The sequence below is a fragment of the Aquarana catesbeiana genome, linkage group LG11 (genome assembly GCF_042186555.1).
Source record: "Aquarana catesbeiana isolate 2022-GZ linkage group LG11, ASM4218655v1, whole genome shotgun sequence".
NCBI lineage: Eukaryota > Metazoa > Chordata > Amphibia > Anura > Ranidae > Aquarana > Aquarana catesbeiana.
The window spans coordinates 13,993,533-14,012,154 of record NC_133334.1 but is presented as its reverse complement, the minus strand read 5'-3'; the positions used below and the strand labels follow the sequence as shown (position 1 = coordinate 14,012,154).

Below are 18,622 nucleotides of genomic sequence, written 5' to 3'. Positions count from 1 at the left end.
GCACCTTGCAAAGTGCAGTTGCATACTGCAAGAGCAGTTGCTCCAGAGCTTAGTAAATGAGTAGAAGCTCTGCTGACTTCTATCAACCAATCACGAGCAAGCAAAAATGTTTTTTCTTTTTCTCCTTGCACGTGATTGGGTATTCTTTGCAAAGTGAGGCTTTACCTCATTTACTAAGCTCTGGAGTAAAAGCACTTGCAAAGTGCACAGACTATTTGCTTTTAGTAAATCAACCTCTATGACTTAAACTGCCCGGGACAATTTTTTTTTTCTTTTTATGCGGTTTACTACCACTTTAATTTATTTTGATACTGAGTGTTTTGTACATTTACTTTGTGAACAATCATAGAAATCACATCATGCATGCTTATTATGAAAAAAAGCAACACATTTTTGAGTTATTAAACTTTGTGCTCAATAGCAGTTCATCAAGTAAGCCTAGTGCATTGTGGGTCAATTTGAAGGGGCCAACAGGTAGAGTATGTCACCAGGTACTGTATAATGTGGTATTGCCCTCATTTATATGATGATGGCACCTAATAAACTCTAGGCTGAGAGTCACCATCTATAGTGAAGAAGAGGTTAATCTAAGAGAACCACTCTCTGATTTCTTATTGATAAAGAGGGCTATAGGTGTGAAGTCACACAGGAAGAAATAAATTAACTGAGTAGTTTTATTTACCCCACTGCTACCTGTGACTGCTGCAGAGCACTGCTGCATAGTGTTATAGGCAATAGACAGAGGGGGTGGCCATAGCTTATCTCAATGGCTACATGGTCAATAAATCCATAGCTGATAACTTGCATAGATTATTAAATAGTTAGATAGTTGCATAGTAGGCAAGGTTGAAAAAAGACACAAGTCTCCATCAAGTCCAACCTATGTGTATGATTACAAGACAGTATTGCATTGTATATCCCTGTATGTTGCGGTCATTCAGGTGCTTATCTAATAGTTTCTTGAAGCTATCGGTGCCCCCCGCTGAGACCACCGCCTGTGGAAGGGAATTCCACATCCTTGCCGCTCTTACAGTAAAGAACCCTCTACGTAGTTTAAGGTTAAACCTCTTTTCTTCTAATTTTAATAAGTAACCGCGTGTCTTGTTAAACTTCCTTTCGCGTAAAAGTTTTATCCCTATTGTGGGGTCACCAGTACGGTATTTATAAATTGAATTCATATCCCCTCTCAAGCATCTCTTCTCCAGAGAGAATAAGTTCAGTGCTCACACCCTTACCTCATAACTAGCATCCTCCAGACCTCCTTTTAGCTTTGTTGCCCTTCTTTGTACTCGCTCCATTTCTAGTACATCCTTCCTGAGGACTGGTGCCCAGAACTGGACAGCATACTCTAGGTGCAGCCGGACCAGAGTCTTGTAGAGCGGGAGAATTATTGTTTTATCTCTGGAGTTGATCCCTTTTTAATGCCAATATTCTGTTTGCTTTGTTATCAGCAGCTTGGCATTGCTGAGCCTATCATCTACTAGGACCCCCAGGTTCTTTTCCATCCTAGATTCCCCCAGAGGTTCTCCCCCCAGTCTATAGATTGCATTCCCATTTTTGCCACCCAAATGCATTATTTTACATTTTTCCATATTAAACCTCATTTGCCATGTAGTCGCCCACCCCATTAATTTGTTCAGATCTTCTTGCAAGGTTTCCACATCCTGCAGAGACGTTATTGCCCTGCTTAGCTTAGTATCGTCTGCAAATACAGAGATTGAACTGTTTATCCCATCCTCCAGGTCGTTTATGAACAAATTAAACAGGATTGGTCCCAGCACAAAACCCTGGGGTACCCCACTACCCACCCCTGACCATTCTGAGTACTCCCCATTTATCCCCACCCTTTGAACTTGCCCTTGTAGAAAGTTTTCAGTCCTTTCACTCACCCTATGGTCCATGCCAACGGACCTTACTTTGTACAGTAAACGTTTATGGGGAACTGTATTGAATGTGTAGCGCTGGTAGATTTGAATCTACCGCTGATAGATAAATTTAGTGGGTCGCTTATTAGAGGGAGTTAGATTTGCCTCTGTTCTTGCTTGGCTGACATTGCGTGTAGTTCCACATTGTGCCGGTGGGTGTCATTGTCACCATGGGCCAGTGTTGGAAGAGCAACGTGTTGAAGCGGATGAATGCTCCTCTGTCCCGGAGATAACTTGGTGGAGGTGGTCCTCCGAGTTGCATTCTGGGAGAGGGTATATATGGGACAGACGCCATCTTTTAGGGTTCGTTTTCAGCCACCTGCTGGCCCTCCTGGCCAACAGGTATGCACTAGGAATACCACCTCGTGGTCCTCCGTTCCGGAGGCCCGCGTCGCTGCGGCGTGTGGGTGGGCCCAGAAGCCTGTCTGGGGCCTACCACAGCTGCATAGGAATGGTCCTGAGCTGTCTATCCTGAGTGAAGAAGCTGGACAACCAAGGAGATCCCAGGGGAGGACCCGTCATGGAAGGATCACGCAGAGTGCTGGTCTGGAGAGGGGCCTGGTGACTCGGTTGGAGGACGCATTCCGAAGTAATCTTACATTATAGTACTGCCGGGTTGGCTTAAAGGTTAAAGTACTGTGTCTGACTTTCATCGCGGACCAATACATCCTGTGGCAGACGATCGTACGGGTTTTATTCCAAACAAGTCTGTGGCAGAGACTTTGGTTCGTGCTACGTACTTGCTGCTAGACAAGTGAGAGAGGTCTATCCAGGCGGGCAAAGATTGAATTCCACAGGGGGAGCGTTTTCAACTACAAGTTGAGCTTCCCTGCAGCTTTCCTTCTACCTTTTACCTGCTATTTCCCTTGTTCTTTTATTAAAGCATTGGAAAACCTACTCAAGTGTATCATCCAGAGGTAAACTCAACGGAACCCTAGACCCGGTTACGATGAAACAGACCTACCGAGAGTGAAGGTAACAAGCCCGCTTAAATCAGCAGCTCCACCGAGAGTTATTGCTACAAATGCTTTTGTAAAATCCAGATATACCACATCTACGGGCCTTCCTTTATCTAGATGGCAACTCACCTCCTCATAGAAGGTTAATAAATTGGTTTGGCAAGAATGATTCTTCATGAATCCATGCTGATTACTGCTAATGATACCGTTCTCATTACTAAAATCTTGTATATAGTCCCTTATCACCCCCTCCAAGAGCTTGCATACTATTGATGTTAGGCTATCTGGTCTGTAATTCCTAGGGATGTGTTTTGGCCCTTTTTTAAATGTTGGTGCTACATTGGCTTTTCTCCAATCAGCTGGTACCATTCCAGTCAGTAAACTGTTTGTAAAAATTCGGAACAATGGTCTGACAATTACTTGACTGAGTTCCCTAATGTCAGGGCTGGGCTAAGCCCTTCCTTCTCTGAGCTGGCCGCTCAGCTGTCGGCTAATTGCCAGCTCCTTTCTCTTCACAGTGACTCAGCTGTTGATGATCTGCTCATCAGTCTTGGCTACTTAAAGCCGTCCAGCTCACTTCATCTCTGCCTTCGCCTTTGGTCACATCTCAGAGACTTTCTCCTGCGTTCCTCTTGAAGACTTGCTCAGCTGAAGTCCCTTCTAGCTCCTGATCCTGCTTGCTGTACTACTATGTTGATCTCTGGCTCTCTGACATTGGCATTGGCTGACTACCCGATCTGGTTACCGAACTCTGGCTATGTACTGACTACGCTTACTCTGTTTACCTTTTTATTATTATTAAACATGTGTGATTAACTGTACTTCTGTCTTGGTCTGCTTCATGGTTTCTGACAGTAGGCGAAGGCCATGAATTCAGAAGATGCAGTCAGTCCACTTGTTGGTAATATTTTTTCCAGATTGGATGACCAGGATCACCGCATGGATCAGTTTGACTTGGCGTTACAAATGCTCCTGAGTCGCATGGTTCACCTGGAATCTTTCACTATGGCTGCTCCGGTACAACCTGTGTTGCAGGCCGTCCCTGCTGCTGCTCCAGTCTCTGTACAGGCACCTGCCTAAAGTATTACCTCTATAAGAGGCATGTCTGGTTCCGCTCCGCTTCCCCAGCGATTTGGGGGAGATCCAGTTCAATGCAGAGGATTTCTCAACCAGGTTAAGGTATACTTTGAGATGCTGCCCCAGGCGTTTCCCATGGACAGAAGCAAAGTAGGTTTCATGATATTTTTGCTTTCTGAGAGAGCCTTGGCCTGGGCAAACCCTCTATGGGAGACGCAAAAACCTGTGGTCCTGAGTTAACCAGAATTTGTGGCTTCCTTCAAAAGGGTATTTGACGTTCCTGCACACTCCGCTTCTGCTGCCAAAAGCCTCATGTCCATCAAACAGAGTATGAGAACTGTTGCTGATTACGCCATTGAATTTCGTACTCTGGCAGCAGAGGTTGCTTGGAACAATGAGGCCCTCGTGGCTGCCTTCTCTCATTGTCTCTCGGATAACATCAAGGATGAGATAGCAGCCCGAGAGATACCCACTGAGCTGGAAGGTTGATCACATTTTCCATCCTCATTGACTCCAGACTCAGAGAAAGACTCTCTTTTAAGGAGCGCTGGCGCAAGCCTCCTGTACATTTGTTCCTGAGCTTTGCAGTCCCACCCTTGCCTCCCTCACCTCCCATGCCTCTTGGTACTGAGTCGGTCTGTGAAAATGAACCCATGCACTTGGGCTTCATGCGACTCTCTACGGATGAGAGAGCCCTTAGGAGGAGGGAGAGATTGTGCCTTTATTGTGGCCAGGCTGGTCACTTTTTGAAGTCTTGTCCTACCCATCCAGGGAACGCCCAAATCTTGAGGTCCTGTCACGGACTGACCTTAGTTGGCGTTGTTTTGTCTCCAGTTTCCCAGAAAGATAAGCCCCTGGTTTTGGTTACTCTGTCTTGGGCTGAGTCATCCGTCGAGATACAGGCTCTAATCGATGCTGGGGCTGCAGGCCTGTTCATTGATGCTGCCTTTGTTTTGAAGCACTCGATTCCACTGCAACTGCATGACACTCCACTTGCCATTGAGGCTCTTGACAGGAGACCTCTACAGCCTGCCCATGTGACTCATGAGACTGTTCCATTGTCCATGGCCTTTGGGCCCTTCATCATGAGATAATCCAATTCCAAGTTATTTCCTCACCTTTAGTTTCCGCTGGTTATTGGTTATCCTTGGTTACAGAGGCACAACTCCTCTTTTGATTGGCTCCATGCTGAGGTTCTATCCTGCTCGCCACAGTGTAGTGAGAGATACTTCCAGAAGGTAGCCAAGGTCCTGTGCACCTCTTCACTCTCCTCCCTGCTGGAGGAGTACCGCGATTTTAGCGATCTCTTTGACAAAGGTCAAGCCGGTACTTTGCCGTTCATATGATTGGACAATTGACCTACAACCTGGTGCCATACACCCTTGTGGCCGGGTTTACCCTTTGTCGGTCTTGGAGGATAAGGCCATGGAAGAGTATGTTGCACTTTCTTAAAGATTCATCAGCAAATCTTCGTCTCCTGCTGGTGCTGGTTTCTTTTTTGTGAAGAAGAAGAGTGGTGAACTGAGACCTTGTATCGATTATAGTGGTCTCAATCGTTTCACGATTAAGAATGCCAATCCCATTCTGTTGATTACGGAGTTATTTGACCACCTCAAGGGAGCAAACTTTTCACAAAGCTTTATTTGAGAGATGCATACAATCTCATTAGGAGTAAGGAGGGCGACGAGTGGAAAACTGAGTTTAATACCAGATCAGGTCATTATGAGTATCTCGTAATGCCTTTTGGCCTTTGTAACGCTCTGGCAGTTCTCCAGGAGTTCATTAACAATGTCCTCCAAGATTTGTTGCAGTTATGTGTGGTGGTTTATCTCGACGATATCCTCATATTTTTCAAGTCCCTGGAGAGCCACCACACAGATGTCTGTCGTGTGCTTCAGAGACTAAGAGAGAACAATCTCTATTGTAAATTGGAAAAGTGAGAATTCCATTGTGAACAGGTTAAACTCTTGGACCATGTCATTTCCACTGCTGGTTTTTCGATGGACCCAGAGAAACTTTAAGCGGTCCTACAGTGGCCTCGACCTGTGGGTTTATGCCCTCTGCAGCGTTTTCTTGGCTTTGCCAACTATTATTGGAAGTTTATTCATAACTTCTCGTCTCTGGTCCAGCCCCTGACTGATATGACCAAGAAAGACGGCAACCCACAGAGTTGGTCTCCGGAGTCCATTAAGGCCTTTGAGAGTCTCATGGCTGCCTTTGTTTTTGCTCCTGTGTTGGCACACGCTGATCCTACGTTGCCTTTTATCCTAGAAGTTGATGCTTCTGAGACTGGAGTTGGTGCCCTTCTGTCTCAACATCCTAACTCTGAGTGCGCTATGCATCCGTGTGGCTACAAGAAATTGTCACCGGCAGAGTTCAATTACGAGATTGGTGACAGAGAACTGAATATAAAAGGGGATGTAGGTGTTGCACTGTTCTAATTAAGAAAAAAACACATTTATTGTAATAGAACTATTGTGTTACACCCTCTGCAGTCTTCCGGACCTAGGTGTAGATATGTGATGAGTTGATAGACAAAGTGCCAAAACAATAATGTATAGATAGTGGGTTTCCAACAGAGGATGTTACTACATATACACCCTCTGCAGGGTGCAGTCCCGTATGAGACAATATGCAGATATGTTACCCTCTAATGGCTACGTCCAAGTCAGAAGGAGGAGTACAAAAATATTGACGTCAGTGTGCATAGGGTGCAGTACCTTGTGAAATAGTATTCAGATGTATTAACCCCTAATGACCAAGTCCAAGTTTCAGAAAGGGGAGTACACATGAATAAAGGGAACACCAATGTTGGCTTATCTGTAATGGTGCTACATCCTCTGTGCAAAACCAGTGCTTTGGGTAAAGGCTGGTGTGCAAATGTGACACTAAAATGAGAAATAACTGTATATCTGAAGTTTAACTATAGGAAGGTGTGTCTGAGTTGTGTTACACCCTCTGGCAGCCGCTGCACATATGTGATAACCGCAAACCAATATGGTTAAACAGCAAAGGTGAAGTGGCAAACTATTGATGTCTTTGAAAAAACATGTGCTAAAAACTGATTATGTCCTGGTGTGAAAAAATGTGTCCAGAATGTGTTACACCCTCTGGCAACCCCTGTGATAGATAGGTGTTAGCAAGCCAGTAGAAAAGAATGTACCTAGTGAGATGTTAAGCTCTGTGGATTTGGATATATGCTAGTACCATGTATTTGGAGTACCGGAATATTAACCAAAATGAATATGTGCCATATATGCAAGGTAATACATTCCACAATAAAAATAAAATAAAATCTACTTTCCAGTGAAGATAGCTTAGTAGTGCATATATACAGAAAAGTGACTAGTGCTGAGAAAGTGTCCAGTGCTCTCTAATGAGCTATACACAATACCAAAGTGGCTTGTGCTCAAGAAAAAAAGCTCCTAATGTGAGTGCACTCACCCTCACAGGGGTACTGCGCGGTTACAGTATCTTCCATTGTGTAGCAATCCTTGGCAGCCCTGGTCTGTGCTTTAAATGTTGTTGGTGACGTTTTTATTTGCTCATCATATGTGGAAGAGAAGGGATGCCCATAGCGTAAATCTGTATTAAAAATTATTTATTTTATTAAATGAAAGATATGCTCACATTTTGTGTGAAAAATATAAGCATGAAATCATGAGTAGATGGATGCCGTCAGAATCCTATACTCGGCTGACCGGAAGTGACGCAAGACGTCAACAGGAGAAATTGTCACCTGCGGAGTGCAATTACGAGATTGGTGACAGAGAGCTGTTAGCGATCATTTTAGAATGGAGAAATTTCCTTGAAGGTACCACTGTGCCGGTTCTCATTCTTACTGCCCATAAGAATCTCACGTTCTTTCTGAGGCTAAGCGCCTCTCTCCCAGAAGGGCGCAATGGGCTCTTTTCTTATCGAGTTTTAATTACATTGTCTCATTATTACCCGGTACTAAGAATGTAAGGGCTGATGCCTTGTCACAACAATTTTCCTCCACTTCCAAGTTGGAGTCGGTTCCGGTTCCTGTGATTCCTCCTGATCGTATTCTGGCTACAGTTCGCACCAGTCTTACTTCTCCTTTGGGTGACAAAATTCTTGCTGCTCAGGTCGATGCTCCTCCTGAGAAACCTTGTGACCGCTGCATTGTTCCTGAGATTATCCATACTGCTGTGCACCAGACTTACCATTCTGGCCACCCTGGGAAGAATCAACTCTTTTGGGCCATTTCCCAACAATTCTGGTGGCCTATTCTACGTGCTGATGTAACCACCTTCGTAGATGCCTGTTCCGTGTGCGCTCAGAGTAAGACTCCACTACACCTTTCAGTGGGCCTTCTACAACCCATACCCAATGGAGAGAGGTCCTGGACCCACCTGTCTATGGATTTCATTGTGGAGTTACCCAACTCCCAGGGCAACACAGTTATCCTTATGGTGGTTGACCGGTTGTCGAAAATGTCACATTGTATTCCACTCAAGAAGTTGCCCACTTCTAAGGAACTGGCTTCTATTTTTGCTCGGGAGATCTTCCGCTTACATGGGCTACCCAAGGTGATTGTCCCAGACAGGGGTAGTCAGTCTGTGTCACGGTTCTGGTGAGCCCTTTGTGCACAGTTGGGTATTCAGCTTGCTTTCTCCTCTGCGTATCACCCGCAGTCTAATGGGGCCGCAGAACGAGCCAATCAGTCCTTGGAGCAATTCCTACATTGTTATATTTCTGACCATCATAACTACTGGTCAGGCTTCTTACCATGGGTGGCGTTTGCTCACAATAGTGCCTTGAATTCAGCTTCCCGTTTTTACCCGATTATGGCAAACTATGGTTTCTAACCTTCCATGTTGTCTGCCTTGGTTTGTTCCACAGAGTATTACTGCGTTAGAGGGGCATCTCTGTGGCCTTCATTCCACTTGTGCACAGGTACAGGAGGCTTTGCGACATGCTAATGATAGGTACAGACTCCATGCTGACTGCAGACACCTGCCTGCGCCTTCCTACCAGGTTGGGGACAGAGCCTGGCTGTCGTCTCGCAACTTCCGACTTCATGTTCCTTCTTTGAAGTTCGCCCTCAGTTTATTGGGCCTTTCCGTATCCTTCACAGGATTAACCCAGTGGCTTACACGTTGGACCTTCCTCCTAGTATGTGCATCTCTAATGTGTTTCATGTCACCTTTATTGAAACCTTTGGTCTGCAACCGCTTTACCGCCTCAGTGCCACGTCCGCACTCTATACAGGTTGAGAACCATGAGGAGTATGAAATACAATCCATTGTTGACTCTCGTAGGTTCCATGGGCGCATACAGTACCTGGTGCATTGGAAGGGGTACGGTCCAGAGGAACGCTCTTGGGTCTCATCCTCAGACGTACATGCCTCTGTCCTCCTCTGTGATTTCCATAGACGTTTTCCCCTCAAGCCTGGTGGTCCTTCGAGGGGGAGGGGTCGTTGAGGAGGGGGTACTGTCAGGGCTGGGCTCAGCCCTTCCTTCTCTAAGCTGGCCGCTCAGCTGTCGACTAATAGCCAGCTCCTTTCTCTCCACAGTGACTCAGCTGTTGATGATCTGCTTGTCAGTCCTGATTACTTAAAGCCATCCAGCTCACTTCATCTCTGCCTTTGCCTTTGGTCACATCTCAGAGACTTTCTCCTGCGTTCCTGTTGAAGACTTGCTCAGCTGACGTCTCTTCTGGCTCCTGATCCTGCTTGCTGTACTACCACGTTGATCTCTGGCTCTCTGACATTGGCATTGGCTGACTACGTGATCTGGTTACTGAACTCTGGCTATGTATTGACTAGGCTTACTCTGTTTACCTTTTTATTATTATTAAAAACGTGTGATTAACTGTACTTCTGTCTCGGTCTGATGCATGGTTTCTGACACTTAAGGACCCTCGGGTGCAAGCTGTGACTTATTAATGTTACGTTTTCCAATTATTGTTTCTGTAGGCTGAACCAGTGGTCCACAATTGACTCAATTTGCCAAACAGATACGCTCCTATCTTTTATTCTTTTTGAAAGAGTGTTTAGTGTAGCCAATAGTATTTTAACTCAAAAGTGCACAACACTGTTGACTTCAAGTAACAAGGACTGTATAAGCCTTAGCTTTCTGCTATACATTCATTTTTTTGGTTTACAAACTATTTATTAAGGTATTTACATGTAGCACTAACTCTCGGTGGAGCTGCTGGTTTAAAGCGGGCTGTTACCTTCACTCTCGATACCTCTGTTTCACCGGCACCGGGTCTATGGTCCCGTTGAGTTTACCTCTGGACGATGTAGACACCAAACACTTGAGTATATTTTCCAATGCTTTAATGAACAAGTAATAACTGAAGTAGCAGGAAAGAGGCAGAATAAAAGTGGCAGGGAAGCTCAAATACCTTTCCTTAGTACTCTTTAGAACATTCTCTGGAATTGAGTACTTGTAGTTGAATGCACTCCCCTTGTGGAATTCAATCTCTGCTCGCCTGGATAGGCCTCTCTCACTTGCCTAGCAGGCAGTACACAGCATGAACAAAAGTCTCTGCCACAGACTTGTTTGGAATAAAACCCGTAAGATCCTCTGCCACAGGATGTATTGGTTTGCGATGAACGTCAGACACAGTACTTGAACCTTTAAGCCAACCCGGCAGTACTATGCAGTAAGATTACTTCAGGATTCGTCCTCCAACCGAGTCACCAGGCCCCTCTCCAGACCAGCCTGCTGCATGATCCTTCCATGACGGGTCCTCCCCTGGGATCTCCTCGGTTGTCCAGCTTCTTCACTCAGGATGGACAGCTCAGGACCATTCCTCTGCTGTTGTGGTAGGCCCCAGACAGACTTCTGGGCCCACCCACACGCCGCAGCGATGTGGGCCTCTGGAGCGGAGGACCATGAGGTGGTACTCTTAACGCATACCTGTCGGCTAGGAGGGCCAGCAGGTGGCTGAAAACGAACCCCTAAACATGGCGTCTGTCCCATAAATACCCTCTCCTAGAATGCATCTCGGAAGACAACCTCCACTGAGCTGTCCCCAGGACAGAGGAGCACCCATACGCTTCGACACGTTGCCTTTCCAACACCAGCTCATGGTGAAACGACACCCACCGGCACAGTGTGGAACTACACGCAACTCAGCCAAGCTGGAACAGAGGCAAATCTAACTTCCTCTAACAAGTAACAACACAATTTTAGAAGTGTATAAAGAATCTCCAGAGTATCTGAGTCATTAAGTTTGCACATATAGGCATATAGGCATTTTAATCAAATAAACTTGAAGAAGAAAACTCTTCCCACAGTGTAGACATCTGTAGGATAGAAATGGACAACCATGGAGACACAAGTGATGACCGAATCATCAATAGAATAAATAATGGTCACAATTCCTTGCTGCTCCTGGAAATCTGGGACCGGCTAGAAAAACTAAAATACAGAAAAGGAACCCAAATCACCCAGAATGATCGGATCATCAATGTGTGATCGGTTTAAGATGTGTGACTGAAGTATAATAAATGTTGTGTAGATGCAGCAATAAGTGTGTAGTCAGTATATTGGAGAGTGACTAATATTACATCTATTGTGCTTTTCTTTTATAGATTTACCAACGTGGATATATATTGTACTTTCTTGTACATCTATTGTTTTTTTAATACCGTTGGCTTATTATGGGAGCTTCTTGTGGAAATATTTCACAATAGGTAAGTGTCTGAAAGAGTAAAGAAACAATATAGAGCAGAAGGGTATCAAAAGGGAGATATAAATTAGATTAAAGTGGAACTTTAGTCAGGAAATAGGTTCTGTTAGATGACTTCAGGCTGGACCATTTTTCTGGTACAGTATAGATATGTACAACATTAAAAATAAGTGTCTATACTGTTTAAAATCCAATAATACACTGTCTCACCCCTCTCTGCACATGCTCAGTTGCTCTCTATTATTAGGCACTGCACCAAATTTGTAGAGGCCAATCTGCTGACAGACAGCATATTTACTGCTGCTCAGGGGCTCTTGGCTTCAGCAACATGGCCGCCTCCAGCAAGAAGAGCAATGCTGGAGGCAATTTACAGCACACACAAATTTTGGTAGCATAATCATTAATGTAGAATGTATGCTCCTTGCTAAAGAATATTATTTTTTATCAAGTTGTTATGGGTAAAGTTCTGCTTTAATAGGGATTTTGCCAGCTTATATCTTCTGTCTATATCACATCTGAGCTATGAACATTATATCTTATTAAGGAAATCCATCAATATTCAGTGTGATTGTTTATAATTTTCTTCACAATTATGCCAAACTACTGGGCCATGTCTTCTTCATTAACACAAGGTATACACTGTACAGTGCATCTGGAAAGTATTCACAGCGCTTCACTTTTTCCACATTTTCTTATGGTAACGCCCACCAGTCTGGGTGAGGGCTACAATAGAGAGTTTAGTGTTATATTAGGCCAAACTTGCCAGAATCTCACTCTGCAGTGTAATCTGATGGGGTTTGATTTCTGGGGAGGTTTATTAGAGTAGAGGAGGGTGTGACCCCCTGCACTCTGTTTGGACAGTTTCCTTTGTTTTCTGGGGTTTGGCCTAGAAGACAAGAGGAATACAAGTGTGAGTGACAGGTAGCTTTTGGAAGACGCCTCTGGACCAATCATTAATTTGTTGGGACAGGGGCGGGACTTCTATTTAAGGCCTGGTCACATGTTTCCTGGGGTTTGTTCTGCATGGGAAGTTGAGAGGTTCTTGTTGGAGGATGTAAGATCCAGGAGGGGTGCTCTCCCCTACGGGGGAGGGGAAGCATGCTATGGAGAAAGTATCCAGGAGTAGGATATAGCCACTGATACAGCGCTGATGTTCTCCCCTGTGTGAGGAGAAGGAAAGCAAGCTATGCAGATGAAGAGGAACTGAAGTACTTTCTTCCAAATTGCTGCCAATACTGACATCCAGGACTGGGCAAGGATTTTCTGTGTGCGACATGGATCAACACTCAGAAACACAAGTGAGTGTAAGCCAGAGGGAAACAGAACTTCTGCAGAGACTTTAGAGGTGTTATGCCCCGTACACACGGTCGGATTTTCCGATGGACATTGTCCGATCAGAGCGTGTTGTCGGAAATTCCGACCGTGTGTGGGCTCCATCGGACATTTTCCATCGGATTTTCCGACATTCAAAGTTGGACAGCAGGAGATAAAATTTTCCGACAACAAAATCCGATCGCGTCAATTCCGACCGTGTGTGGCCTGTTCCGACGCACAAAGTGCCACGCATGCTCAGCAGAAATTCCGACACGGGACAGCTCGTTCTGGTAAACTTAGCGTTCGCAATGGATACAGCACTTTCGTCACGCTGCAATGTTCATAATGGTTTAATACAGCGCACTCTTCTTCTTTATAATGTGACAAGAATTTAGTAGTTTTGATGCTCATATTCACACACACTTCTCACAAACTTCTTTCGTTACTATTTATCGGGATTCCCTCAATATATTTTGATTTCTCACATCTGACAACATATTTTTTTTTTTTTTGACTTTAATGTAGAATCTTTTTTTGTGTTTCTCTTTTTTAATTTTTTTTTTTGGTGATTTTGATTTGTACTCCTGAAAATGTTTGTGTGTTTTTTGTGACAAGTTCCCACAACACCATTGATATGTTGTTCTATTTAATCTGTAAGAGATTGTTTGGTGTTGTTGTCCCTTGTTAATTTCACATTTTATGTTAGAAATGTACCTGAATCGTCACCAACAAACTGTCCTTTTTGGATGAAAACACACACAGGAGAGTAGAATTTACCGAAAAATATTTTATTAAGGGGTCACAACTAAACAAAGAGGGAGGCAACGCTGGAGAAACTGCAGAAGTGGGCGAAGCCTTGGACCCCCAGGGCAGACATCAATTATTTAAAAGCAAAATTGGTGGCCTGAGGAGTCCTTATCTTAGGGAGGGCAGTCTGGTCCAGAAGTCCCAGAGATCCGGAAAGCAGCAGATGACATCTGTGTCCCCAGGCTGTGGTCATACGAGAGACTGCATCTTCTGTCAGACCAGACTGAACCCAGGGCCATCACTCTTTGGTCTTCCTTCCACGCCTCCTTCCACGCTGTGGCTGTGGTGGTGGAGTTATGGCAGGAGGAGGAGGAGGATCGTCGATCTCAATGACATCTGTCTTGGGTGTCAGTTCCCCACTCAACCCCTTACGTAGGACTTTATAAATCAGGTCCTCAGAGATCTTGCATTGGCCCTCCTGCATGCCCTGCAATTTGGTGGCAGCCATGCAGGCAAAGGCCTCTTCAGGACTGGGGAAGGCTCTGAGGGACGCAGAAGCCTCCTGGATCAGCCTGTACGCTGAATCCTGCACGGGACTGGGAGTGGCCTTCCTGGCCCTTTTGTATGGCAGGTGGAGGGGAGGAACCTGAGACTCAGTCAGGCTGCGACTTGTCCCAGGCTTCTCTTGGCTGACACTTAGCCCCGCCTCCTCCTGGCTGACACTAATCCCCGCCTCCTCCTGGCTGACACTAATAATCCCTGCCTCCTCCTGGCTGCCACCTTCCACAGCCTCCTCCTGGCTGAGGTCTTCCTGTGTATGAAAAAGGGACATAGTTTTAGTTTTTTTTACATCAATCACACACAATTTTCACCTCCTGACTGCTGCAAATTGAATGTTAACAAATATAACAGACTATCCTTCTGAGCCCAGCATTTTGCATTCTTGTCCCAATTTTGGGTGCCCACTACTGTCTATTGATATGTAAAACACTTTTTTTAATCAGCAATTAGTGATCAATACTAACATCTAGTAAACATCATTTATTTATTGCCCAGAAATCTGTAGAAGAATGCTATACCTGACTCCAGCTGGGCTCCTCCACTTCTTCCTGGCTGGAAGGCCCAGGTTGGACATCGGAAGCCTCAGCTGGGGTGGAAGGAAGGGTGGAAGGAAGAGTGGAGAGGGATTCCCTGACTTCAGTGTGGTCTGACAGAAATCGCAGTCTCTCATAGTACCACAGCCTGGGGACATAAACGTCATCTGCTGCAGCTCCGGATCTCTGGGAATCTGTGACCTTCTTGCGCTCCCTAAGATATGTGCTCCTCAGGCCACCAATTTTAGATTTTAAATAGGGGATGGTTGCTGTGGGGACCACCGGCTTCACCAACTCCAGCAGTTTCTCCAGCGCTGCCTGCCTCTTCTGTTTGTGGTTATAGTGGGGGTGTCTGACCTGCCACAGACAGGGCAGCTCTCTGTACTTGTCAATGAACAGGGGCAGGAAATTGTGGTTGTTGAACCCATCCATTTTCTCTGCAAGACACAACACAAGACAAACCCTAATGTCAGGCCAAACTCCCCTAATCTTGTTACAATATAGGCTTCCATTTCGAAGCAGTATAGGCCCCAGTTTAGATCCTACCTTCGTTAGCACGATCGGCGTCTCCGATGCTCCTTCCTCCGCTCACAGATCGTATGTAAGACGCGCGTGTTACGATTTATACACACTGCGCATGCGTATAACTCCGCCCGCCCCTGACGTTTTTTCTATTCTATTCCCTGCCCCTTTTCGTTCGGCGCAGTGGAGGAAGAGCACATGGCGGATAGACAGCAGGATCGTGCTAATTACAGCAACGAGGAGGAGGAGGAAAGGCCGAAGCCTGAAACGTCCCGATCCAGAAGGAGATTAAAGGACTCAAATATGTCCTTTGGGGAGATGTTGGAGATGGTGGACATCCTGAAGAAGGCCGACTATGATGGAAAGTATGGGCCTTACCCCAACCCCAATGTCCGAAAGGCCAAGATCATGGCGAAAGTGGTCAGAAGTCTGCACCGGAAATTCGGGGTACGACGATCGAAAGATGAGTTCAGGAAGCGGTGGTCGGACCTGAAATTACGAGAACATGAGCAGTACAGAAAGATAAGTAAGTAAGTAAGTAAGTAGTTGTGCTGTGTTCCTATTGTTCTTGTGTTTATTACGTTCGTGCTGCTCCATGTGCTTTTAGGAACTGTTGTACAGTTTAAAATGGCAACTTTCATGTTCATGGGCACATTATTCGTTCGGATCACACATTTTTATTTCGGACGATAAAATACCATTGTTTAGCCCATATGCATTTGGCCACCATTTTGAGGCCCTATACTTGTCTTCAAAGAATTGGGTTGTGTAGATGGCTTTGTTACTAGAATGAAATGCAAACTAGATTGTGTGTAAGGAGAGGACACTGAGCAGCTGTTTTCACATCTGGACACTGGAGCACTAGTGTGGGACCCCAGAACACCCTTTTTATTAGGGGGCCCCACACAGGTGCTCCAGTGTATACTATAGGGGGGTCTCTATCTGTGAAGCTTGTACTAAACAGGTAAAGTATCGCAGCTTGACAAAGGACACTAAAAATGCTACATCTTGGAACTCTGCTAAAATAGACAATTGTACCCCACTTCCAAGCAATGTTTCATCTTGATAGTTCTGCCATCAAATATTTGTGTGCTAATTATACCTTTTTTGTTTTACATAGAGGAGAAAAGACTCGGAGGACACCCCTCATCCGAGGAGTCCAGAGCCCCCCCCCCTCTGTAAGAAGGGGAAATCCCCCCAACACAAGCTGAGCAGGAGGAAGAAGACGTGGTGGAACTAGTCACCACAACAGGTGAGTGTCTGCGACCACAGGCTCAGATAAGAGATGGATGGCGGCATTTTTTTTAGACCTAATTTATTTTGGGTTCCTCTCTTTTTAGGTGATTGTGAGGTTGTGGATGAAGATCCTTTCACATCAGAAAGTGCCCAGATCCTGATCGGGGAGATCATGGGGTGTAATTTACAATTGGAAAACATCAAGCAAAACATCAATGATGTTATTCCAAAATATAAAAACATCATTGATGTTTTGGGGCGAGTTTAAAGCCCCTCCAAATCACTTTCTTCTTTTGTGTGCTACAATGTGCGAAATGTTTTTGTGATTTTTCCCAAAGCCAAATTTGGAGGATGCACACAGTGTGCCAACATGTGCTATCTGCCATCACGGGAGATCAATGGACGCGTTTTGGGGGTGCAACCCCTTCCTCAATAATAAAGTAGCGGTGAGGAAGGGCTTTCTCCCCCAAAACACGTCCCTTGATCCCCCCTGATGGCAGATAGCACATGTTGACATTGGGAAATTTGTGTGCATCTTCCAAATTTGGCTTTTCCAGGGGTGACTTCACCCCATCTGAACGCTATATCAAACCCAGTTCCTAAATACTCATGTCTGATATTGCCTTCAAATTCTACCAAATGTGAACTTTGTAAGATCAAGATTTGTGTCTTTCTTGTGGGTTTTACACAGGCCTGTTTTCTATAAAATGCACATTTTGATTTTGGATAATGACACCACAAAAATTGTTATACAACAAACATGTTGGTTTGTCAGAAAAACCTTTGGTAAATGCACATGTGATTGTGCAGGTATTAAAAAGATTGTTCATCAAGAATGTGTGGATTATTGTCTCAACGCTACAACACTTTTGGGGTGATGTAATTGTTGTTTTATGAGAAAATGGGGGTAATTTCCTAAGGACAAATCCACTTTGCACTACAAGTGCAGTTTCAGTGCAGTTGCAAGTGCACTTGTAGTGAAAAGTGTCTTTGCATTTAGTAAATAACAGCCAACAGTGCTTTGTATAAGGTCACACAATCACAACATTTTCTGGACTCCACACATTTCTGTCAGGGTCAGCTCAAACAAACACAAGCAGTAAATGTCCACAAAGAAGAGCCTGGGGGGAGATGCCTGTTGAGAACTTGAGGTCCTGCAGACTTCTCCCTGTGGCCAAATACCGCAAGGTAGCGACCAACCTCTGCTCCGGAGTGATGGCTTGCCTCATGCAGGTATCCTGCCTGCTGATATAGGGGGTCAGCGAAGCCAACAAACGGTGAAATACGGGGTCCGTCATCCTGAGAAAGTTCCTGAAATCATCAGGATTATTCTCACGGATCTCACGGAGCAAAGGCATATGACAGAACTGGTCACGCTGAAGCAACCAATTCTTGGTCCATGAACTCCTCCTCACCCTGTTCATGGACTGGACTTGTGTCAAGGTCAGGACCCCAACACCAAGCCCCCGCACAGCACGAACTCTACGAGGAGTACGCATACGAAACATGGCTAGAAAACGGTCGGCTGCTCAGAACGAAGTAACAGAACGCACTGAAGAACAGCAAGGCCTGTGAAGAGCGACCTGAAAAACAGCAACGAGCGGGCAAGATCGCACAGAAAACTCCGATACGAACTGACTGCACGCACTGAAGAGCAGATACAAACCCACAAGCACAAACTGAACGGCAGAAAACGATCTGAAAGCCACGAGTCTGAAAAAGCGTGAATCGTCTCTCACCAAACTTTTACTAACACGAGATTAGCAAAAGGAGGCCAAAGGGTGCCGCGCTTGGTTCTGAACCGGCCTTTTCTAGTCTCGTCGTACGTGGTGTACGTCACCGCTGACTCGGTTGAATTGATGATAGGCAACTCCTATCCTCATATTGATTAGTGGTTCCAAATTAATAATAACTACTGCAGTAGGGAACAGACACAAAAGATACGCTCAGCATCTTTCCAAATTACTGTTCTGCTTTATTATGACGCAATTGAAGGTTTTTATGCACATGATTACGTAGGTATCACATTAATATTACAATTGTAGGTTTATCATAACAAGGGGCGTTACATAGGCAGGC

At 45.2% G+C, this 18,622-nt stretch overlaps 1 protein-coding gene across 3 annotated transcripts in view; it reads left to right on the top strand.

Moving 5' to 3' along the window:
* Positions 1–18,622, top strand: part of LOC141111846 (uncharacterized) — a 223,456-nt gene that overhangs the window by 121,672 nt on the left and 83,162 nt on the right. For all 3 annotated transcript variants that reach the window (XM_073604007.1, XM_073604006.1, XM_073604005.1), the window contains exon 6: positions 11,533–11,634. In XM_073604007.1, the coding sequence (XP_073460108.1) occupies positions 11,533–11,634 (102 nt within the window). The remainder of the gene's footprint in view (positions 1–11,532; positions 11,635–18,622) is intronic.